At 46.1% G+C, this 25,170-nt stretch overlaps 1 protein-coding gene across 1 annotated transcript; it reads right to left on the reverse strand.

Moving 5' to 3' along the window:
* Positions 1-536: 536 nt before the first annotated feature.
* EMILIN3 (elastin microfibril interfacer 3) lies at positions 537-24,000 on the reverse strand. The gene is made up of 4 exons (XM_063145558.1): positions 23,791-24,000; positions 11,753-11,875; positions 4,415-4,662; positions 537-2,807 (listed from the first exon to the last, which is right to left on the reverse strand). The coding sequence occupies exons 1-4, from the start codon at positions 23,994-23,996 to the stop codon at positions 913-915; spliced, it is 2,472 nt and encodes an 823-aa protein (XP_063001628.1). The 5' UTR covers positions 23,997-24,000; the 3' UTR covers positions 537-912.
* Between the last annotated feature and the right edge of the window lie 1,170 nt (positions 24,001-25,170).

Raw genomic sequence — 25,170 nt, forward strand, 5'->3', positions numbered from 1 at the left:
GCCGAAGTCTCCTCCTTTCTTTTTTCCTACAAGGCCAGGGAGCAGCAGTATTGTGTTACTACAGCACTGTATTGTGTAATCATGCATTCACTTCCTCCAGCCCTTAGGGTTGCAACAAGCCATCCGAGAAGGCGGTGGATCCAGGCCAATGTCTCCCTTCCCACTTCCATTATACACAAAGCAGACTCCACACAGTGCTTAAGAACACCAGGTGTGCAGAACGTGGCCTGAACGTTTTGTACCCATGAATGCAGTGGGGAAGACAATTGCGTGTTGTGCAGTGTTCTCATCTTGGATATACCCATACAATACCCTTTGACTTCTGCATGAGTGTCCCATAGGTTTGTATCAGTCAATGCTGCCATGAAGAATTCCACTCCAGATTTTGTACAAAATGTAAGGGGGGAAAAAAGGTCTGGGTTGAAATTGGAGTCTCCTCTTAGCTGACTATATTGCTTTGAATGGTCCCTCAACCAGACCTTTACTTCCACTAGATGGATATATTTGGCAGAAACCGATTTTCTCTGCCCCAGCTCTTAAATAGCAGGTTTTTTAATTATTCCCAAAGCAAAGAATCCATTAGACATGTCTGTCTCCAGTTTCTTCCTGAACTGAACCACGGATTGGAAATGTAACCCAAACATGACCCCTTCTATGGGAAGGCACTTCGCTACATAAGTACAGCTGCTGAATGTCCTCTGAGAGTACAGTAATGGCAAAGGTACAGCTTAAACTGTAATGAAAAATGTCACTCATATGAAAGAAATGAGAGAAGGGATTATAGCAGCTTTTAACGTTTGGTAACCTTCCTCCAGCCCACCCCTCTCCCCAAACAAAAGGAAAACAAAATCCCGGGATCATCACATTGGAGTCGGCATGATATAAGTTAGTTGTACTTTGGGTTCGATATAGCTAGTGCTGGTGGCCTTGCACCTTGCTTTCTAAGAAGCTGATGTCTTCAGCCAGTTCTGTGACTTTTGCCTGGCAATCCAACAAGTTATCCTTGAGTACAGTTAATTCCTGAGAGTGGGCAGCTAAGGTTTCATTCATGTGGTTCATGTAGCCCCACATGCTTCCTGCATTGTTCTCCAACTCATTTCTGATGTGGTCCAGGCTTCCCGTGACTGTGCCCAGTCTGCCGCACATGTCCTCCACCTGAGCCACGCGGTCATCAAACTGGAGCACTTCCTTTTGCAAGCTCAGAGCAGCGCTTTTGCAGTTGCTCATATCATTGATGATCCGAGACCTGAGCCTTTCAAGGTCTCCTTTTAGGTTCAGGACACGCTTGTTACTGAACAGAAGTTGGGAGCCTTGGTCACTGATCCTCTCTTGAATGGAATGGACTTCATCTTCTATTTTGCGTTCACGTTCATCTAGGGATGAGTTGACATGCAGCACTGTGTCAGAGTACTGGGAAACGGAATCCTTCAGCCCGGTTAAAGACTTGGTCATGGTATTCAGATTGATCTTCAGCAGTGTGATTTCACCTTGTAAAGACCCTGCTGCTTCCTCCTCAATCCGTCTCTGGATCTCCAAGATGGTAGCATTGAGTTTCTGCAACAAGTCAGAGTTGCTGTCCATCCTAAGCAGTAAGTCCTGATTCTTGCTTTGGCACTCTTCAATCTCTGAACGAAAGATCTCTACATCTTTGGAAGTGGATGCACACCCTAGCAAACATGTGCTCTCCAAGGTAGTAAGCCGGCTCTGTAGTATTTCCATCTTTTCATCTGTTTCTTTCTTTATGGTAGCAAGCTCTCCCTCTAAGAGGGGCACTGAAGCTCCATCTATTCCCACTGTGGAGCTGACATTATTTACATCGCCTACAATAGTCATGAATCTCTCCTCCAAGATTCTCATTTTATCATCAAACAAAGTCCTTGTGCCATCCAGTTCTGATCCCAGCAGACCTCTCATGCTGTCCTCCACACTGGAGCAACAACTTCCTGTTTCCCTCTCTGTGATATTCAGCCTAGCTTCAAGATCCTCAAAGCGTCCTTCGAAGAGACTTCCTAAGGTGACTGTGGAAAGGTCATTATCCATCCTGGAGTGTAAGTTCTTTTGAGACTCAGAAATGCTGTGTAGGCCCTTCTCTAAGATATCCATCCGTTTGGTGAGGTAGTTCAAATTGCTACAACAGCTTTCCACAACTGTCAGCCCGTGGATCTGGGTTTCCAACTGGGAGATCTCCTTCTTGATTTCCAGCTCCTTGCCATCCAAGGTCTGCTGAAGACGTAGGTTGGCAGCTTTCTCTTCCTCACATTGCTGCTGCACTTCCTTGATCCGGTAATCACATGTGCTCTGGATATTCACCAGTTTTTTCTCAAAGCCATCTAGGAGTTCTACCCGCAGGTTGCTAAGCCTGCTGTCCACATATTCTTCTAGCATATCAATGGAAGTGAGGGGTGATGGCCGGGCTGACTCTAGCAGGTGTTTGATCTGCCCATCGTGGTCCAGGACCATGCCATGTACCTCTTCCAGTAAGTCAGTCTTGATTTTCAGTGAATCACTCACCTCAGTCACTTTGCTTAGAATTTCACCAACTGGTGGATAAGGGGAGAGGTCAGCTTTGTCTGCTGCATCCACAATCCCATCAGGAATGACTCCGAACCCCATGGTTGAATCAGGCACACTTGGGCTGTTCATCAGGGATCCAATCATCTTGCTGGTGTCCTCCTGGATGGCAAGCCGTAAGTGGTCCCCCAAGCCACTCACCATGTTGTGCAGGGTGTCATAGGATTGTGAGAGACGCCTGACTTCTTCCTCTATCCGGTCCAGTCTATCTCCAAACAAATTAGGCATTTTTCGACCTATGTACAAGAAGAATTAAATATGTTTAGATGGCATCTTCTTAGACTCTCCAGTTCATCATAAGAGAGCTGCTCTTGCAGTCCTGCACCCAAACTTACCCCATGCTTATTATGGGGAAAAAGCAAAAGAAGACAGGAAGCAATCCTGAAATTATTATATGCACATATATTAATTCACAGGGGCCATATAACATACCAGTTATACTACTAATTAGATATACTTCTTAGTACATATACTAAGAGAGGGTTCCCCAACATTTTTGGACCCATGGCCACATTTGAGAATTTGAAAAACTACTGTGGGCACCACCCCAAAATGCCAAAACAGGGGATTGCCGCTTTGGTGTCTACCAGTCATATCTATGGATCTTAGGCTGCATCTTATTCAGCAAAAATGTTTGTTTCATGTCCATTGGACACCAAATGTCTCTTTAGTAATGGGTTGTCTAATTCAGCTAATTCCTGGTGGTATAATTCAGCAAACACCTCTTTCAAATGTATGTTTTGGCAATGATCAGTAGTTGCTTCTTTTGTGGGGGAGATTACTAGACAGATAATTTTTTGTACTGGAGCAGTCTTTAATATCCACTACTGTACATACTCTTTTAATTTATTTACCTGATTCATGGAAATTAGCCAATGGTCAACATAAATGGATTTTCTGCACCCTTTTGGCAGCTAAAAGACTTAAATTACAATATTGGAAGGATCAACATTGACTCGTATAATGTAATGGATTGAGGACCTTACAGCACTTTCAATATTTAAATGGGTGGAATATCGACGCCCCCTTCAAATGGATACTTATTTGGGTATTTGGTCTGCTTTTGTTAAAGCCTATGTATAATTATGAGAAAGTTGTATACATTTCACATGTATTCAATTGCTATGGATATATACAAATCCATGTACATATATTTTTAAAAATTGGAAAAATAATAATAAAAAGTTTTGTGGACACCAATGGGCACCATACTGGGAGCTGCTCTATGGGAACCATTGGAGGACCCTTGTATTACCAAGTAGCTGATAATTACTCCAGTTGAAATCCAGTACAGGTGGATGCATAGCGTAGCCTTAAGTGTGCCTATGATGCACTTCATTGGGGCATAACTGGTAAACTGCTATCAGCCTGTCACCATGAACAGATGCTTTTAAAGCATCCATAAAGACAGGAGTGGGCAACTTGTGGCTCTCCAGATGTTTTGGATGACAATTCCCATCAGTCCTAGGAGAGTAATGATAGGAATTGTAGGCCAAAGCATCAGGTGGGACAGGAATTGCCCATCCCTGCATTAAGAGATGTGTAGAAATATAGAGACTCTCAAGCCCCTATAGTAACCTCAGAAATGGCCCATGGTTTTAAAAAATAATAATAGGCCCTCTATGGGAAGAAGACAGAGGGCAGGATTTTTCACACTGTTGAGTTGATGTTGATTCTCATTCATCATCCCCAGTAGGGATCTACTTTCTGGGAAAGAAGTGTTATCTGCTCCTTTGGTCCTGGTGCTTCCTGCTGATGATAATGATATTATTGAAAAGGCAATTGACCAAAGTATTGGATTCTGTGAACTCAAAGATGGACATAAAAAGGATTTGCTACTCACCATAGTGATTCTTCTTTGGTCCTGGAAATGGATCTGCATGGATTTTGGGATGAGGGGGAACTCTAGGACCTGGAAACAACTTCTGAGTAGGAGGCATCTTGGGACCAGGGTGCTGGGGCAGAAGCCCTGGTTGGTCAGTTGGACTGTCATGGCATCCTTCTCCCATGAGGCCTGGGCAGCACCTCCATGCTATCTCAGTCACGGTCTTGTAGCCAATCTTGTACCTCGGTCTGAAGAATGTGCGGTACCTGATTGCCAACAGGGAAGGAACGTAAAGCAATATTAAGAGTTGAACATCAGGGCCAAAACAAGCCTAACACAAAGATCAAGAAAACCCCAGAAGCGCTCAGGTTGTGGATCTTCTAAGACAAAGTGATGGAACAAGACAAGTGGTGAGGCATTCACACACAGTTTCCACAACATGCTAAGAATGGTTGTGATGTTATTCTTTCCCCATACTCATGTCATCAATACACATCCCCTGATGTAGAAAGTAAAAAGCAGAAGATCTTAAGTCTTTGAAATGTTGGTGGACCAATCAGACATGCATTTGACTGATGTTACTGGTGGATTAGATTTGAGAGGCTTTGCTGGTTGGATACAACAGACTCATATCTTACCATTCAAACATGAACAGAGAGTCACTTCTCTCCAATTCCTTGCATATGAGAGGGGAATGAGGGAGGCATATGCACCCCCAGGCAAGTAGCTTGCTCCCTCAATAATCTCCGTACCACCACCACCACTACAGGAAAATGTATTTGCTAACCTTAAAAATGCTGCTACTCTGGATTTTGTTCCACTACTCCTGTAGTCTCCAAAACGATATAACATTCTGTGAAACCTTTAACCAAAAACACAAGTGGGATGAGGCAATCGCTGCTGCTGTTTGGTGTGGAAAAATTACCTGTCTCCAGCCCAAGCCAACCTTTTCTACTAAGCCTTAAAGCACCGTCTTTTAGCACTAGATGGCAGCAGCTGCCCTACAGAGGAACTGAAACACTGCCAGGCCATGTCCGCACTATCACTCTTCTGCTTCTGTGCCCAGGAATTATGGTGATGACTTTTTCTTTTGTTTTGGGATTTATAATATATCTGAAGGCCCTATAACAGTGGCTCACTAAATCAGAGACTCTAGGAAGCAGTTTAAAGGGAAACATGTAGTCTCCAACTAATAGGAAAGAAAAGGAAAAGTTGGTGTTAAGGAGACGGTTCTAAGCTCTTGCACTGTTTTGGAAAAATAAAGTGATCGACCAAGTAACGGCAGAAATGTCACCTGCAGCACTGTCCTAAGCCCCATTTGAGCTCAGCAGGAAACATCATCCATCAACATTCTAGAGTCATTTTCATCTTTAACATGCATTGCAAATGTGAAAGGTAGAGCAGGGGTGGACAGAAGGTAAATCAAAATCTACTAGTAGATCTTTGGATAATTTGCAAGGGTTTGATCAGCAAGGGGCTTTGACTCCCAATACTTTAACAAGCTGGACTGTTGTTGTTTTTAACTCTGCTATGGCTGACCCAGATTCCTCACCTGTAAAATAGGACAATTAATGGCTTGCCTTTGACCAGATCTTTGTGTAGCTCTACTTGCTGATTTGATTCTGTGTGTTAGATTTCCTGATCTTTGTTTTTGACTATTCACCATATGGCTCATGGGGTGTAGTATGTAAATGACGCCACTTCACCCCATCCCCATATATAGGTGTGCCCAAGGGGTGTGCCAGGTGTGCCCAGGCACACCCTAATGTCTCAAGCAATCAGCACTGAATTGAGGTGACCACTGAGTAGGGATCCAGACACAGTGAGAATGGTCCTCTGGCTGCCCTCTGGCTGCTCATTGCCGCCATCCCTGGCAGCGTGCCGTTGCTCCTAGCAGCAGCAAACAAGTGGTTGGTATTCATAGGGGCTCCTGCTCTGCCATGAGCAGATCTTTTTTATATTTTAAAAAATAATTGATTGTGAAGTGAACTTTAGGGTGAACCTGATGAGTGTAATACTGAGTGATATGCGCATCTGTGAATCAGTCAATACTGATCGAATCCTGTAGAAAAGGGCTTTGACGTGACTTCTTCAAGCCCCATCATATTTTCCTGCAGAGGCAGCTCATGCATCAGCTGCTGGTCCTTGAGTGATGTATCACCAAGTGTTGAGACATTGGCCTAATCTACTCCAAGCAGGATATTGCACTATGAAAGTGGTATATAAAAGGCAGGAGCCACGCCAAGCAGGTTATAGCGGTATGAAAGCGGTATATGGTATGTGCCAGTGGGCAGGGCCAGTGCCAGACAATTTTGCGCCCTAGGCAGGTGAGCTGCCTTCACCCACCCTCACCCACCCCAGCGTACCTGGGCGCAGGGTGCCATCTCACCCACCTAGCCGAAGCGAAGCCAGGACACTGGGGTGGGGGAGCAGGCAGGCGGCTTCGGAACGGCATGCCTGGAAGTTGCTCTCACAGAGTGGCTTCTGACTGGGCGTGCCATTCCAAAGCCACCCTCCCTCCCCCCCCCAGCGTCCTGGCTTCGCTTCGGCGCCCACCCAGCCGAAGTGAAGCCAGGACGCTGGAGTGGGTGCGGGGCGGGCGTGGCTTCGCTTCAGCTGGGTGAGTGCCGAGCCGAAGTGAAGCCAGGACGCTGGGGCAGGTGGGCAGCTTCAGAACAGTGCACCCGGAAGCCGCCCTCAGAGCCACTGTGGGAAAGCGGCTTCCGGGTGCGGCGTTCAGCCCCCCCTTACCTTGACGCTCTAGGCAGCCGCTTGAGTGGCCTTTATGGTAGCACCGGCCCTGCCAGTGGGCCCCAACAGTTGTCAGTGCACTTCAGTGCCTCTATAAAGCAGTAGTGTGACTCCTGCCTTTTATATACTGCTTTCATATACTGCTTTCATACCACTTTCATAGTGGAATATCCTGTTTGGTATAGATTAGGCCATTGACAGAGCAGCAATCCTAAGCATGCTGGCTCAGAAACTGTACTACATTCAGCAAAATGTCCTTGCTAGATTGATGCATTGATTATTTATATTCATTTGTGAATTATCCCTTGGTGCTCTTAACTCTCTTACACAGACTTATATATGCCTGGCTGTTACAGATATGCCAAATGAGGACTGATCCTTACAAACCAAAAATGGTTGTGGAATATGCCTTGAGCCCAGTTATAGCAGGTTCTGGTACAGCATGGACATGTGAGTTGAGCAGTACAGGTTTAGTGATAAGATGAAGTGATTATGTGCTTGCTTGACAGCATGACTAGAGCCAAAGTTGTCAACGCCCAGCGAGATTACACCACGCTCCTTGTTGTCAGGTATACATACTTTATGCTATTAAGCTATTATTATTTTTTACATATCAGCAAGGCTAATGGTAATCCTCTCGAAAATGCTGTGGATTAGGCCGTCTGTCTTCTTGATTTGATGCACGGCATTTCAATCTTTCTGGTAATGGAGGATAGCTGGTTCATTGCCCAGTTGCTTTGCCACATGCCCTGCATCCCAATGCCAGTTTTGTCATGAGAATCACGCCCTCTCCCATTGGGCATCTTATCTGATGGGTGAATTCTGCCGTAATAAATGCAACATGGTTCCTGTACCTCTGCTGTGCAACTGTTTTGGCAAACTATTCAGGGTTGGATGCGTTCTTCATTGTTTTTCCGCAAAACACTGGACACTGGAAACGCCTTCACTTCACGCAGCCTTCGTTTGGGATGCTGCATCAGAAGCTGCCGTAGGCTTCTGCTTGTCTTCTTTTTCGTTGACGGATATGAGTGGGAATGGAGAATGCAGGCCGTTAAAGATTATTGCTCCCCACAGAAGCCTCTGAGTTACTGCGGCAGGGTTTTTTTAAAAAAGAAAAGGAAAGAAAAGAACTCGTGTGCCCATAAACCTGGTTTGGAAAGATCGCAGAGTCTAGAAAAAGCTGCCCAGCCGAGCCACTGTCAACAATAACACTGGCGCATGAGCCATCACCTTGGCTCTGTGCAACCATCTGGGCTGCTGCCCACCTCTCTCTCTTTTTCTTGGCGGAGGGTCAGGGTTGTAAAGAGAGCAGAACTTTTTTTTCAGGTCAGACCGGGAAGGGAGTTGGCATTGGAACAGTTCTACTATGCCATGTTGCCCTTTGGTGCTGCTGCTTCCAGTTAGAAATGAGACTGCTTCTTTTCAGGAAAACACACACACACACACACACACACACACACACTCCTCTCAAAGTGCAAAAACTCCATTCCACTCCACATGTCAGCAACAGGAAGTATTTATTGCAGCTGGATAAACAGTTACCAGTGGCCCCGGTGGCTGGAAAAAGCTACATCGATTTCGCAGTTTTCCAAGCCATGTAGAAAGTTCATCTGGCAGCACCGGCTTTGTTCAAAAAACATCCTTTTTTAATCCCTCGTGCTTGTTATGAAAGGCTGGGAAGGTAAGGCTGTGATTTCCTTTTCCAATAATTGGTTCGTCAATTGCATCTCTAGTTGACAAGCTACTGTCCTCGGCTGCAGAGAGCTGGCATTCAGCAGCCTCACAGGCAGCCAACCAAAGCATTTGCCTTAATCTAAGGACATATTCTTTAAGGTGGCTATGTGTCCTGCTTTACAGAGGACAGTCTGTAAAGGGCTGTCCAGTCCAATATAAAGATAAACATAAAGAATCCTAAGGAAGGAGAGCAGGGAGAAGCCTTGAAGCAGGAGGCACAGGACACCTGGCCACAGTTGTCCCCACGATGGTGAGACGTAGAGCATTTCTATTTAAATTAGAGTCATTAATTCTAATTTTGAATATAGGCAAATTTTCTGCAAAACTGCAAATCTTTTGTCTCTCCTTCCCACTGTTTGGTGATGCATTTCCCTTAACCTTAACCATCCTACAGATTTGCAGAGAGCTTTGGCTATTGGGCAGTACAGAAATGCAGTAAAAATAAATAAAACAAGTAAATAAATTTAAAGCCATTTCCTCATTCTTCAGTACCCTGAGAATTGTAGTTCTTCTATAAGATGGCATCTACAGATTTTTGACAGAGAATCCAGCACATCACCAATCCTCAGGATTCTTTGGGGAGAAGCCCATGACAGGGTAGGCAGGCCTTAATTTCTTAAGTTTGTGAGAAGTCAGCCTCCAGAGGGCCCCAGGACAGCTGTTCTACTTTAACTAAGCCTAAAGTATGCATAACTGAAATATTTGCCAATTCTGCCCTTGTTTACCTGTCTTTGTGTCCCTTCCTGGCCTCTGATGTTGCCTGTGTGTCTGCATCTAGATTGTAAGCCCCTTGGGACTGAGACCTGCCCTCTCATGCCTATGGATCTCTCATCCTCATCAACTGCCTTTCACAGACTCATAGAATCATAGAATAGTAGAGTTGGAAGGAGCCTCTAAGGCCATCAAGTCTAACCCCCTGCTCAATGCAGGAATCCACCTTAGAGCATACCTGACAGCTAGTTGTCCAGCTGCCTCTTGGAGGCCTTTAATGTGGGAGAGCCCATGACCTCCCTAGGTAACTGGTTCCATTGTGTCACCTCTGTGTCTAAAAGCATATGGTAGGAGTCAAAGGGGCTCTTGTGCAAACAGAAGGCATCTTCTGCTCAATAGAAGGCATCTTCCACCTGGCACATGAGAAAGTGAAGCCAACATTAAGGATGATGGGGACCTGCCTGTGCACCCTCTCACCCAAGCAGAAGTCCTGTTACAGAATCCACCTCTGGCAAGATCGCATGAACTTTCTTGTGCAAGCGTTTGTGGAATGGGGCTGACGATGATTTTCTTTCCACTCATGGCTCTTTGGGTCCAGTCCATAGCATGTGAAGGATTTGTGCTATATTTGGATCAACTTCCAAGAACTACATCCTCATCAACATGGTTGATGGTCATGACCTTCCTACATGGTCATGCTGAGCTGCTTTTGGACTCTTGGCTAGCATGGGCCTTTGTTGGAAGCAGGCAGGCATAAGAGAACCTTTCCAATATTTAAGATTGTGCTATACAAGAGCTTAAAACAATGACATGGGAAAACAGAGCTCCCAATGGCAGCATGGGAAGCTGCTGCCTGGATTGCCCTAAATTAAGCATCGCATACCGTAAGCAGCAAGTGTCATATGTCTATTTCTCTTCAACGGCTTTTCATCACCACAAGGCTCCCAAGCCACTCAATCAATCTTACAACTGCAATATTCATTGCATCTGGGCAATGCTTAACTATATTAGAAGAGCCATGCTTTTCACACAGTGGCCAACCAGCTACCTATGAGAAACCCACAAGTAGGATGAGTGCAATAGCATCATCCAACTGATATTTATTTATTTATTCCATTTCCCCCACCAACCTGTATACAGAGGCATACTGCCTTTGATACTGGAGGTAACATATATACATCATGACTGGTAGCCATTGATAGCCTTATCCTCTTTGAGTTTGTCTAATCCCCTTTTAAAGTAATCCAAATTGGTAGCCATCATTACATCTTGTGATAGAAAAATCTGATAGGTTAAATACATATGGTGTGAAGAAGAGCTTCCTTTTAACTATCTTGAATTTCCCACCAATTAGCTTAGAATTCCATTCCCAAATCTCTCTTAGGCTGTTTCCACAGCAGCCCGAAAATCTGGGCTGGTCATGACCGAGTCCCTGTGCATCCAAGTGATGTACAGGGACTCCCGGGGGCAAGGGGAGACAAGCATGGGTTTTCTCAGGGATAAATAATACCTGGGAAAACCCGATTCTTCCCGCAGTCTCGGGATTATCCCGAGACGGCGCAACGTGTGGGTGTCCAGCTCGGCTTCTTCCAGGGTCGGGCCTTTCCTCCCCCCCACTTTCTCTTCCCAACTTACCTTGAGTCAGAGTGCGAGTGCGCTTTGGCTCCTTAAAAAAAATGGCGGCCGTGACTTGCGCCATGTCCCTCCTCCCATCCCAGATGTCATGCTTCCTTTTGGACACATGGCACAATCCCTGAAGAAGGCAAGTCCGAGTTCGTCCCCCCCTCCCTCTACACTCGTATGGTGTAGAAAGGGTCTTAGTTGGCTAGTTCTAACTTTCCATGCCATTTGGTGACATTATAGCAGCTGCTGGCAAGCCTGTGATACACTTGCCTACCAAAGGCCACTGGACCAGCAAAGTAAACAATGGCATGAAAAAAGGCAAGGCAAGGCAGGCAGAGAAACCAGGGGAAGAGATCCAATAGGAAAATGAAGGGTTGGGGAAGAGTTCATCATACTAACAGTTCATTTGCTACTTTTTATCATGATGGTTAACTCACAGGAGTGGCTGTGAGGGCAATTCTTTCAACCAAGGCAAAATATGCTGATAGTTATCCGCAGTGCCCACTCTGCTGCAGCACCATCCTTGCATATACTTACAGGACTTTCCCAGGGCACTTTGGTCCCCAGCTGCACTTGTGATATTCAGCTTTCACATAGCTCTCTGCTCCATCCTGAAGGGTGCATGTTACATTCCTATGCACCACATATGCACAGTAGCTCCTGCATTGGAAGCAAAGCAAAGATTTGGTCAAATATCTGGTGGCCAGATCAGATTTGCAAGATCACTTAGAACTTTGCCTGCAATTATCTAGTATTTGCCAGTGGGCTGAAACAGTTAAAGGGTTCCCTTAGACTGCCATTCACTTGGAATAATCAACCAGCTGATATCATTGACCTGGAAATGTCTCAAGGAAAGAAGATAGAATTTAGAGGGACTCCACTACCAAGATGGATACTGGGCTATCTTGAAAATCATCATCACCATCATCATCATCATCATCATCAAGAGTTGCCTGGGTGACTCAGAAGGGATTCATAGCTCAGTCTCTGCAATTCATAGGTAGAAATATCACTAGTACTAGGGCTGTGCACAGGGCCCCTGAACCGGTTCAGATCCTGATCTAGACCTTCTGGATTGGGCCCGAACCAGTTCGGGGTGATCCAAACCTCCCTCGATCCACTCCAGAACTGGATCCAGAGCAAGATCCGGAGGTCCAGATTGATATTTGGATGCCATTTTGCCCCCCTTCCTCACTTACTTGACTCCGCAGTGGGCGGTGGAGGCAGGTAAATGGGGAAAGGGGGACAAAATGGGGGCCGAATAAGCCCCCTCCTTCACTTACCTGGCTCTGTTGTGGTCTGGGCGGCAGCTTCAACTGACACACAGGCCTAAGACCAGAAACAGGCCACAGCCTGTTTCCGGCCTCAGTCCTGGGTGTCAGTTGAAGCCACCGCCTGGACCACGATGGAGGCAGGTAAGCCCCCCTCCCCCTTACCTGGCTCCCCCGACATCACTGCATGGCTGTGGCGGCAGTGGCGGAACCAGGTAATTCCCCGCGTCCATCGCAGTCCGGGTGGTGGCTTCAACTGATGCCCAGGCCAAAGACCAGAAACAGGCCATGGCCTGTTTCTGGCCTTAGGCCTGTGGGTCAGTTGAAGCCGCCGCCCAGACCACGATGGAGGCAGGTAAGCCCCCCTCCCCCTTACCTGGCTCCCCCGACATCACCGCATGGCTGTGGCGGCGGTGGCGGAACCAGGTAATTCCCTGCGTCCATCGCAGTCTGGGTGGCGGCTTCAACTGATGCCCAGGCCAAAGACCAGAAACAGGCCACGGCCTGTTTCTGGCCTTAGGCCTGGGGGTCAGTTGAAGCCGCCGCCCGGACCACGATGGAGGCAGGTAAGCCCCCCTCCCCCCAGGTAACTCCCTCCCCCACTTACCTGGCTCTGCCGCCGTCACCACACGGACTGTGGCGGCGGCAGACGGGGGAGCCAGGTAAGCTCCCCTCCACACTTACCTGGCTCCAAAGCTTCAGACTGGTCCGAACTGCTTCGGGCTGATCCGGACCTCCCCCCATCCACTCTGGAACTGGGCTTCGGAGGTCCAGATCGGCCCACTCCGTTTTGGATGCGGGGATCCGTAACAGAGCAGAGCACACCCGTACCTAGTACTTTTCAAGCTTCTTTAAATGGCCAACATCGAAATGGGAATCACATGTGTATTTTCCCAAAAATAATGTATGTGTTAGAAGGATTGTGGAAGGTTAGTCACAGCTAGTCCTGCTTTACAAAATACAGAAGTTCACTTTGTGTAGTTGTTCGAAAGTGCTAACCATTAAAATGCAAATTGAACAAATTTCTCCCCTGTCCCAAAGAGAAATCAAAGACAGCCTTGGGATGAAGTTTTACGTAGCAGGATGATATGGCCCTTTCTTCCTCCTTCAAGGAACTCAGCAGAAGGGGCACCAATGTACATAACAGTTGTTAAGCAAGCTCCTGCTCTTCCAGGTTGCACATGTGGTGATTTGGTGCATTGATGGCCCCACCTAAGCACACGTGGATGGGGCTAGATTACCATTGATGATCAGCTGTCTTATATGCTGTAAATATAAACCACCCAGAGAGCTTCGGCTATGGGGCGGTATAAAAATGTAATAAATAATAAATAAGTAAATAATATCTACAAAGTTATTGTTTATATTATGCTAAAATTCTAGGAAGTACGTAGACCTCTAAGTACTTACAATTTGTAAAGGGGGTTGAATGCCTGAGTGCTGATTGGAAGGTTGAAGGGGAGTGCTGATTGGCTGAGTAAGAGTGGGAGGAGCTGGAGAAATGTATCTATATACAGTTAAGTAAGGAGTAAGATATTAGACAGTGTGGTTTAGGATTCTGTGAAGAGAAGTTAGTTGAGTGAAAGTTTATGAATATATGAGAGAAGTAGATGATTATATGGGAATAAAGATAGTTGAATAATATAGACAGTAGTATTATATAGTAAAACTTGTAAGAGAAGGAACTGATGGAAACCAATACGCTTAGAATCTTGTAACCATTCACATTTCAACTGAAGAAAACATTAAGCTTGTACATGCACTTATGTTAATAAATTCAAATTACATTTAAACAACTGGTGTGGTCTGTGGAGGAATGACGGAAGAGAGAACAATTAATGGTAGCAGCAGAATGAGAAACTGAGGGCTAAGTTGCTGGGCTGTAGAGCTGTGGAGCCTAAAGAATAAAGGTGAGACAGGAGCAGCAGCAGTAGGCCAAAACCCTCACACACGTCATAAGCACAGTGGAGATTGAAGTAGTCCTAAGTGCTAGTGACATGGATAGTCCTGTCAAGTAGCTTGTGGGTGTCTCAGGTGAAGTTGAGATGACGCAGGTGAGTAAGATGTCACAAACCAACCAAAGGCTGGAATTACGGTCTCCAAGAAAAGCTATGGAAGGAGCTTTTGGGGGAGACTAAGAGGCTGTTTTCTCTGCTGTCCTTCCACCGGCGGGCAAATATGTTTGTTTGCTTTTTCAAGCAGGCCTTTGGCGGGAAAGATAGACTGTTGAGTTGGGTGCTGTTTCTGTTGCCTTTTTCAATTGTGTTTTTAATCTATTTATTTTGACATTATTTTAATCAAGCTTTTATTTTAAATTTTGGATGGTAAGCCATCTTGAGCATCATTTTCTTGATAGAAAGGCAGGATATAAATCAAGTAAATAAATAGTTACAGTGGAGGAGACTACAGGTGTGGATTGCTAGAACAGATGGAAGATGAGACAGTATTTCAGACCAGAGTCCTTGCATGCAAATTGAAAACATATGGGATGGGATGAGACATTCAGAATGTAGCATGTTACAGATGGCAACACTGCGAAGGAGGATTAAGGGGACAGGGATACAGCAGATGGCACTATGAAAGAATGCCGGGATCAAATCACAAGATGAGAAAGTAGGTCCCAGAGACTTGTGAAGTGGGAGGAGATGAAACCTGGGTGTCTGAGAGTGGAGGCATTATTTCAGAGATAAAAGGAAGACCTCTGGAAGGAGGAAGATCTCTAATATGATGTGTTACTTTTGTTTCTAGTAGGAGGAAGCTACAGGTTTCCAGTTTGAGATCTCCTAAATCAGCTTACCTCCAACCTAGTCCGTCATCAGACAAGTGTTTTATTGCACGCTCGTTACTGGTCACTCATGGTTACTGGTCACTCCTTTTGACAACAATGTTTGCCTCCCATTTGTTTCTTGCCCCTTCTGCTAATTTTCCTGTTGCAACCCCCCCACCTCTGGAAAATCTGACTTTTTTGGCTGTAGCAAAACATGCTGTCATTTTCTGCTGTGTGCAGGAGAAGCAGTGGATTAAAACAACCACTGAATGTGCCTCATGGTCATTGTTTGCTTCCTCTTTCTTCCCTGTATAAAGAAAGAGGAAGTATTGTGGGACAGACGTGAGGGGTGGGGTAGCAACAGTAAGGAAATACAATCTCCCACTGTCTAATGATCCTTCTAGTGCCCTCTGGATTTATTGGACTACAACTCCCAGCATCCCCAAGCAGTGGTAATTCAACATGTTTGGGGGGCACCAGGTTGAGGAAGGTTGTCCAAAGTTAAAAGGAAATGCTAGCATGGCCCTTATAAGATCTGTTATGCAGGATGGACATTTGAAATCTTAGGATCCAAAATGCAGAAAATCTGAAATTTGAGGATTTCGTTGCAGTGCTAGTTAGGAATCCTGGAACCACTGCTGTAATAACTCGCCAATGGAATGCCATGTGTTTGCAATTTGATAATAATGAAACTCAGTAAAACAAAGAAAGAAAATTGGAGGACATAGCAAAGCACAGCAAAAATTGTGACCAGCTCCTTAGCATTAAAAAATAGTGTTGCAAATCTTAAGTGAATTCCCTATGAAATATTGGGTGGAAAGCTGGCTAAGAGTAGAGAAATCTGAGTTTATTTTTTTTTTTAAAAAATGCCAGGGGAGATCAACTACTATTGCCAATCTAGATAGATCTTTGATGTGATCGAGTAAGGACACCCTTATGCTCTCATCAAAAGCTGCATCCACCAAACCAAAAAGTTGAATATTAGACTTGAAACTTAAATGCTGAGGTCTTTGGATTTTATGATGTCCAGATACAAATTCAGAACCTGAAGACCTGAGAACTTACATGAAACTTTTAAACTCAAAAGTTGTTCCACCTGTAGGCCATAGAAAGTTGGTATCAGCCTTCCACATGAAAACATATGCTATAAGCTTGGCCAAAGAAATGAGACAGCCTTAACATATGTTGGGTACTTGGGGATTAGAACCCAACTGCAAAGAAAGATGCCCACTATAACTAGTGTAATGGAGGCTGCTACACCGGGAATGGAAGGTCACTGCTTGAAGATGGGAATAGAATAGAACAAGTGAGACCTGACGGAAGTGAGGTGTACCCTCACCTCTAACAGGAGTTCCTGCTAGCCATGCCCTCTTAAAGGATACTCTATTCTAATCCATTCTCCCATGTTTTCTACAGAACATGCTCAGTTCTCATTGGGTTCTTTGGGAGGATTTGCCCTCTTAGGTTTTTTTTTAAAAAAAATTAACTTGGACAAGCCTTGGGGTATTCCTGAGCATGTTGATACTTCCCTCTTGCTTCACAGTGGCCCCAATTCAGTTCCATTTCAGTCAGCACTCACCAGCTGAGGGAGTGATAGAACAGAACAGATGGAATGTAAGATCTTCAAATTTACCAACAGCCACAAGGCACCCAAGTTTTATCAATCTGCAGATCAACTCACATGGTGAAGACTATGGTCTGCCATAAGTGGAGGACATGAGTGAACACTGAGCAGTAAACCAAAACACTTGCATAACAAAGAGCTCTGAACAACATATTATGGGAGAAAGCAACACCCACACCCAACACCCACTCTTCCTGCCCTCAACAATCACAGCTATTAACAAATATATCTGGAGCGGTGGGAAAATACATCTTGATCCCAAATTATATAATCACTCAAGAAGATGTGCCTGCTCGTGACTGGTCTCTGACAGGTGGCATGAGCGGCATGGGATTGTGGCATACCTAGCTGAAATGTAAGAGAGCCCATGGCCCCGACTTAGGCATATCACTGGGTCCTGAACTTGCCTCTCCTGTGCTGCTATTTGCTGCCCTGGTAATTGCAAGGGCACAACTTGGCACAGGGGAGCAGCATATGTAGGACTGGATCCGAATTAATAATTTGAGTCATTTACATTAATCAAAATTTCTAAGTGATATGCAAAGCAATACAGTATAAGGTTAAATACACCATACTTAAGACCCATGGATTATGTTGGGTCTACTCAAAGTATGACTGACTTTGGATCTAGCCCACACTGTCTGTGCACATGAGCCACATTATCTCTGGCCAGAACTAAATGAAGAGGCATGAGTTGGTAGAACTCTGGAGCTGGTGGAGTAGACAGTACTACTTTAGGCTGCAGATACAAGTTCCATCTTTGAGTTTTTAATTCATGGGGAATGTTCCAAATTGCATGCTGAGCGCCCACGTACAGTCTGAAGTGGTACTGCTTGTTCTATTCCCTCTGGTCTCTACCAGCTGATTTTGTTGCATGTGTAAACCCATCTTCATTCATTGGTTTTGACTTGCCAAACACTTGTCCACTGCTGTAGCGAACCCACATCCTTATAGACCAAGGTTGCAATACCTCAGGTAGAGGAGCCAAATGCAACCTTCTTGAAGTCCCCAGATGGGCATTCCCCTTTCTCAAGGCCCCACTCCCTTTATTTATTTATTACATTGGTATCCCAGCCCGCAAGCATCCTCACTAGACAGGCTTAAAAGCCCATCTAACAAAAGTACATGAGATCAGTGAACGGGCAGGCAAAGATCTCCTCCACTGCTCCTCCCCACCTGCCATCCACAGCCCAGCATGGCATAGGAACCTTGGAAATCTCCAAGCTCGGGAGCTTCCGAGCAGTGAGGGCGCAATCCTATGGACTTAAGCTCACTTAAATCATAGCATCATCATGACTGCAGAAATAAAATGGAGTTTGCTTCTGCTGCCTTGTTGTCCTCATCAGCTGCTGCTCTTTGGGTGGTCATGGCGGATTGGAATGTGGGGCCCTGGACTTTGGCCTCAAGGGTCCAGCCCTAGCTGCATGATGGGTCCCACCTGAAGATGCCAAGTATGAAACCTGAGACTTTTGCATGCAAAGCATGCACTATACCACTGAGCATGGTGGAGGAGCTTTCACCCCATAAGCCCACTCTCTGCATGTAGCACACTGCATTCTGGATTCAGTTGACCTATGGAAGGAGACATGTTGCTGGTGTGATCCACTCTTTTGACAGAATTTTGGGCTAGATCAGCCTTCCCCAACCTGGTGCAACTTCCAAACTCTGAATCCTGGAGGTCCTAAAATCCCCTCCAATCAGTTAGCCTGTTCATCCAACCAACCCAGCCACAGCACTCCCTTTTAGTGATTACAAAATTCTCCCAGGAGAGAGAAAATCAGATTCTCACATTGCATAGACTGAGCCTGGACTTTTCCTTTCAGCTGAAACAGCAGCTAATAATCTTGGAGGGAAGAGAGAGAGCGAGAGAGCGAGGGAGAGCGAGAGACATGATGGAAGTGAATGAGCACATGTCTTCTTGAATAGCTATGCTCAACAGGTGCCAAATGGCTTCATGTTAGATATACAATCTGGAGACAGATTCAAAGACAGAATATATGTTAGCCTTTGCCAACCTGCTCCCCTCTATATCTATTGAATGCAGCTCCCATCACACCCTCCCAGGGATGTTGGGAGTTGTAGTCCAACACATCTGGCATGAACAGGTTGCAGAAGGCTGATCTATCTGTCCTCCGTAGACATAGTTCAGCCCAGAAAGATGGGGGGGGGGCGCTAAGGAAAAGATGCCATTCTAAGAATTGTTACAGCACATGGTGGTATATCCATTATCCAGGAATATTTCTAATTAGAGTTGTCATGTGTTTTACAGAGAACTGTCCTCTATTTGAAGGTGCCAGCCTCTTTTTGAAGGGATGTTCACTCCAAGTACGTTTTAAAGATGAAGATTATTATTATTATTTATTTATATAGCACCAACAATGTACTTGGTGCTGTACAAAATATACAAATAAAACAGCGATACCCTGCCTAGAGGCTTACAATCTAAAATCACATTAAAACATAGGAAGGGGGGAAGGGGTTCACAAAGCAGAAATAAGAGAACCCAAAGAAGAGCACATGATGCAGACTGAGCAGGTACACAGATCACCTGGGCCGGATCTACACCTCATGACTCATATCGATACGATCCCATCATGGTGATGCTATATCCCTTTTGTGCATTTATGCCTCCTAGCACATGCAAGGAAATGTGTTGTAGTATTTTGGATAGTACAGGATAAACAGTGGGAAATAACACTAGAAAAGCAATATACCGAACAGGTATCAGTGTACTTCAATACTGATAAAAAGCACTAGTGAAGAAATCTAGCCCTGGTCACAGTCTTGTATTTCTATTTAAATTTTAACAACTGTTTCTTAATGTGTGTCTTTAGATATAAATGAGGTGATACGAATTTTATGCAAATCTATGTCCTCTTTTTTGGTGATGCGTAAGTGGCTGCACAAATGGTGTATGTGTGTTTTTGTGTGTACTAAGGCATGGATGCCCAAGACAAAACTCACATACTGCTATCAAGAATGAAGATGGCATGAAGATGTTTTTGCCACATTCCATTATGGTACTGCCATTAAAGGCAGCCAAAAATCACTTAAAATAAAATAAATTGCCTTCCCCAACCTGGTGCCCTCCAGATGTTTTGGACCTCAACTCCCATCAGCCCCATGGCCATTGGTCAAGAATGCTGGGAAATGCTGTCTAAAGTATCTGGAGATCCCCAAGTTGGGGAAGGCCACTGTACAGGCTGCAAGGATTGGGAAGAAAGCGTGCTCTTAGTGACTTATGTGATGGGCAGAGTTAAAATCAGAAAATGTAATGTAGAGTCTCAACCAGTACCTTGGACAGCTCCTTCAGAGTTCTGACTGGTCCTGACTGAAACTTGGAGTGGATTATCGCCCCACTGACTTCAGGGCCATCAGTCTCCACTGAGTTTGCTTGTTTGTTTGCTTCACCTGTGCCAGGATCCTGTTTCCCACCACCAGATGCTTCCCAGAAACCCACAAGCAGGGCATGGAGACAACAGACCCCTTCTCTCCCCCCACCCTCACACTGTTGCACCCCAGCCACTGCCATTCATTGACCTGCTGCTTCAGAAAGTGGATATCCATTGACAGACCCCCATCCTCCATGAATGGGTCTAAGAATCCACCTTTAAAGCCATCTAAGCTGCCACACGTCGGATGGCAGAAAATTCCATAAATTTAATTATGTGTTATGGTGTGACGTGCTTCCTTTTGTCTGTCCTGAATCTACTGCCACTAGGTGACCCCAAGATCCAGTACTATTATATGGGAAAGGGAGGGGGAACAAAATGTGCTTTATCCACTTGGTCCACACTATTCATACTTCTTTATCCTTCAATGGATTTATTGTATGGCCTCTTTGCCAAGTCTTCATCCCTCCGCCTCAGTCTCAGGGATGCCATTACAGGACAGCAGGGGGTTGCTGCCCCCCCCCCCCGACTCCATTCCGGACCACATGTGATTATTCCTCAGGAGCATCAGCATGTCTGCCCAATTCATTCATTCCACACACTGAGAGATAATTGTTTTAAACAATTAAACCAGCCTATGTGCTAGTTAATGCAGGTCAAACACACAAAGCCCTTTGCTTTATTTATCTCTCTCTCTCTCTCTCTCTCTGTGTGTGTGTGTGTGTGTGTGTGTGTTAGTGTTATGTGATTGTCTGGTATAGATAACGTTGCTAAAGTTATGGTGTGGTGTACAAAGCAATGCCAGCAAATGCTCCTGAAATAAACCTCTATTTGCAATTTAATCTGCAGCGTGTCCACCGATAGGCCTTTAAGCTTTGCTGAGCATCTCCCCCGCCCCCTTCTGAAATCCCTTCCGATGAAATCTGAAGTAGTGTTCTTGGTTCCCCACTGGGAACAATACTGGCCTACTTCACAGGGGCTATTGTAAGGAGGAATGCAATGACATTCTGGAGCACTTTGCAAAACAACAGGGCAGTCCCATGCATGTCTACTCAGTCAAAAGTAAATCCCACTGAGGAGTTCACTCCCAGACATGGGCATTATTAGACCTGGGCCTGTGGGGCCCAAGCCCCAGATTTATTCCCCAGGGCCCTTGATTGATTCCCCAGAGCCCCAAGTATCCATTGGTTTGAGTGGAAGGCAATTTTCAAGGGGATTGTAGTTGGGGAGAGAAGAATTAACACACATCCCTCCCCACATGCTGTAACATGCCCCCAACCTTATTTTTTATTTATTTATTTATTTATTTGTTACATTTTTATACTGCCCAATAGCCGAAGCTGTCTGGGTGGTTCACAAAAATTAAAACCATAATAAAACAACCAAAACCATAATAAAACAACCTTCCCTTCCCATTAGTGCCAATGGGAGCCCTTTTTTTTATGGCTTAGCTGCCATGCCTGGGGGTTGGGTTCCAGGGAAATCACAGTTGGGGAGGGAAGGGTTAACCCTCCCTTCCCTTTGCATTCCCTGGAAATTCCCCCCTGCATGGCAATGGAGGTTAGAAAATACCCTTCCACTGATACCAATGGAAAGATATCTTTTAAATGCACCGCAATTTAAAAGTCTTTATCCCAAGATTAGAACTGCAACCTAAAAAATGTCAAAAGAATGGCAAACATTATGGGTTGAATCCAGGTTTACTCATACTTAGGGTAGACCCAGTGAAGTCAATGGGGTTTCAGTTAGTCACAGCTAATGGAAGTCCCATTGATACAAATGGGTCTGGCTGAAGTATGACCAAGGCCATAGCTAGACCTAAGGTTTATCCCTGGATCATCCAGGGTTCAAACCTGTTCATCTAGGTGACACACAGGGGATCCAGTGCTCAGGCAGGGGTGAACCCTGCATGATCCCAGGATAAACCTAAGGTCTAGCTGTGGCCCAAATCTGAAGCCAATGCTTTGAATTGAGTAGAAGTGTCAGTCCACCTGCGAGCTCACTCACACACTCTTTTAACTGCTTTGCCCAACCTGGTGCACTACAGATGTTTTTGCTTTACAACTCCCGGACAAAGGTTACAGGTGATGGGAGTTGTAGTCCAAAACATCTGGACACGGCTTGGTTAGGGAAGACTTGAGTTACAGGAATGAGGTACTGGCGTATGAATCATCCCTCCAAGCCTGCTTCAGATGTGACTGCCTTCAAACTCAGGAGCAGTAAAGGAAGGACGCCAATTCTCCCTTTGGAACAATCTTTCGCTTCCTACCCTCTAAAGCAGAGCTAGGCTCTTGGGTGGTATAGAAATGTGATAATTAAATAAATGATAATAAATAGGCAAGCTGGTGCCCTCCAGATGTTTTAGACTATCGTTCCCATCACGCCTTACCATTGGCCACGCTGGCTGGGGGCTCGTGGGAGTTGCAATCCAGAGGGCCACAAGTTGCCTACCTGCTCAAAAAGCAAACAGAAAGAAAGTCCAACGAAGTTCCTTGCCTCCCTTGAACAACGTTCCACCGGAGCAAAAGAAGGGGACCTCCTCATGGGGGGGGGGGGGGTGGAGAGGGGGGGAGGGGAGAGGGAGAGAGGAGTGGTCCTTCCCCGCTGGCACTCTGCAAACCTCGCTTCGCTCCTCCCAGCCAAGAGACAAATTCAGATCCGAGGAATTATGCCAGTCGTCAGGCAAAAAGGCGACGGGGCAAGCGCTGGCTCGAGAAAACGCCACCCGTTCTCCACCTGTGGCTTGCACTTTTACGCCAGTGGGCTTACCCGATGCCAATGGAAAATGTTCACTTTGCTCTCAAGTCCTGCGCCTGGAGGCTTTGGGGGAGAGGCGGGCTGGGGGAGGGGGTGCGGGGGGGGGAGGCGGGAGCGAGAACTGTCTCCCTCACCCCCGCGTCTTTTCTCGTATATTGATTTGCAAACAACGCTGCAGCCCGCAAAGCAAGCAGCCCGGAACCAACTGAAAATAAAATAAATATATACAGCCTTTGCAGCCCTTTGCTTCCAGCCCATCTCCGCCCCCACCGCCTTCCCTGAGCATTCCAGAATGTTAAAATCCATATGAACTGTGCAGATCTGTTTTAGTGGAAAATATGGAAGGGAAGGACGCGCGGGGGGTGAGGAGGAGGAGGAGAAGGAGAAGGCGCGCGCGCGACCAGAACGCATTGGATCTAGGCTTTAAACCCAACTTCCTTTCCTTTTGCAAAATGCCCTCTTTCATTTCCAGCGCTATTCCCAAATCCAAGCACCTTTAAGTAAAGTACACACGTATATACCATACATACTCCCCTGGCATGAAATTGACCTATGAGTGAAACTGACCAGCCACGGAGGGTGAAATTGACTAGCCACGCTACAGTACCAGGAACATTTCTGGGAAGTCATCCTCACCCTCATCCTCATCACCACCACACCATCTCTTTTCTCTTGCTATCGCCTTTTCCTGGCCGGGCTGGGGTGGAGAAGAAGCACACGGGAGGCTAGCGAGGAGAACGAACAAGGGAATTGGAATCGCTTACTTGTGCTTCCCCATGGGCTTTCCCGGCGTGAGCTGAGGGCTAGATCCTGAGGTATAGAGGTTGTATCTGCTGCCGTAAGGGATAGGCACAGGGTGGCGGTAATAGGTCCCTTTGGCATCGGCGAGGCAAACCAGCGTCCCGACGCAAAGCAACGCGATCGACGCGTGAAAGGAAGCTTTCGCGGAGAATCTTCTTGCCCTGTTCATGTTCTCCGAGGAGAGAGAGAGAGCGCGAGAAATACGCGGCTGCAAACTCTTTCCCTCTTCTTGTGACCGACAAGGATCTGCTGGGTTTTTTCCTGCTGGGGCCAGTTTGCTCTCTGCTTTCCAAACTGGGGATGAAGAAAGGGATAAAAAATTCCGTCCAGAAGAGAAGGTGGGTTGTTACTTCGCTCCTTCCAAAGCTGCTCCCAAATTTCCAAGGAGAGGGAAATCGTCTCACGGAACAGAGGCGGTCGAAGGCGAAGGTATCTGAGCTCTGCCCGGGGCAAAAGAGAAGAACTCTGTTCGCGATTGCTCGAGCTCCTTCCCGACCCAAGTCTCTCTTTTGTACCTTTCCTTGCTGTTCGCTTTGCTCGCAGTCAGCCCCGGGCTCCCCTAGTACGGCAGGCGAGAGAGGCGGGTCCCTCCCTCCCTCCGGATTAGCATAATATTCCATCCATCTCCTCCTCCAGCCGCCTGGCCTTTGAAATGCTCACCCCTACCAATCAGGGGACAAACCCCCGCTGTTGAAGAAGAAGAAGAAGAAGAAGAAGAAGAAGAAGAAGAAGAAGAGAGAAACAAAGGATGAGAGGGACAGACAAGGCAAGGGGCAGCCTGGTTGGGGGAGAGAGAGAGAGAGAGAAAGATCTTCTAGTGCCTGCTTCCAGAATGCCAGCTTCAAGGAATGTTGGCAGGGCATGGTGTATTTCCCAGGGTTCTCCTGAGTCCTGATTCAACACATCTGATCCTGATAGATCACATGGCATCCATGTGCACTTGGCACCATTTCTTCCCCAGGAGGTCACAGACAAAGGGAATAATCAGTGTTGCACTCCACACAAGGAAATCGCCTCCTCCTCCTCCTCCTCCTCCTTTTTTGGTAGTACTCTTTGCACACCACCAAAAAGCACCACCAAACCAGGGAGGTGGAACATGCTCTTGTGACTAGGTTCCCTAGCCTGCCAGAACTGAGTCAGATCATGGCTAAACATATGGGCTTGCAGGTAGAAGATTCTATGACCTTGTGTAATGGATCTTAGGTGGTGCAGCTGGAGAGCCGTCACCAGTCAGGGCTAAGTCACTGAAGTGGGACCGCACTGGATTAGATGGACCAATTGTCTGATTCAATCTATACAGTGACACTTTTACATCTTTGTTCCACCTGTGAGGCAGGTTAGGG

This window comes from Elgaria multicarinata, chromosome 1, assembly GCF_023053635.1.
Source record: "Elgaria multicarinata webbii isolate HBS135686 ecotype San Diego chromosome 1, rElgMul1.1.pri, whole genome shotgun sequence".
NCBI classification, from domain to species: domain Eukaryota; kingdom Metazoa; phylum Chordata; class Lepidosauria; order Squamata; family Anguidae; genus Elgaria; species Elgaria multicarinata.

Coding starts and splice junctions, on each gene's coding strand:
- EMILIN3 (XM_063145558.1), bottom strand. CDS start 23,996: ATGAACAGGGCAAGAAGATTCTCCGCGAAAGCTTCCTTTCACGCGTCG. Junction 4,663..11,752: donor AAGTGCCCTGGGAAAGTCCT/GTAAGTATATGC, acceptor GTTGGCAATCAG/GTACCGCACATTCTTCAGAC. Junction 2,808..4,414: donor ACCAAAGAAGAATCACTATG/GTGAGTAGCAAA, acceptor TCTTGTACATAG/GTCGAAAAATGCCTAATTTG.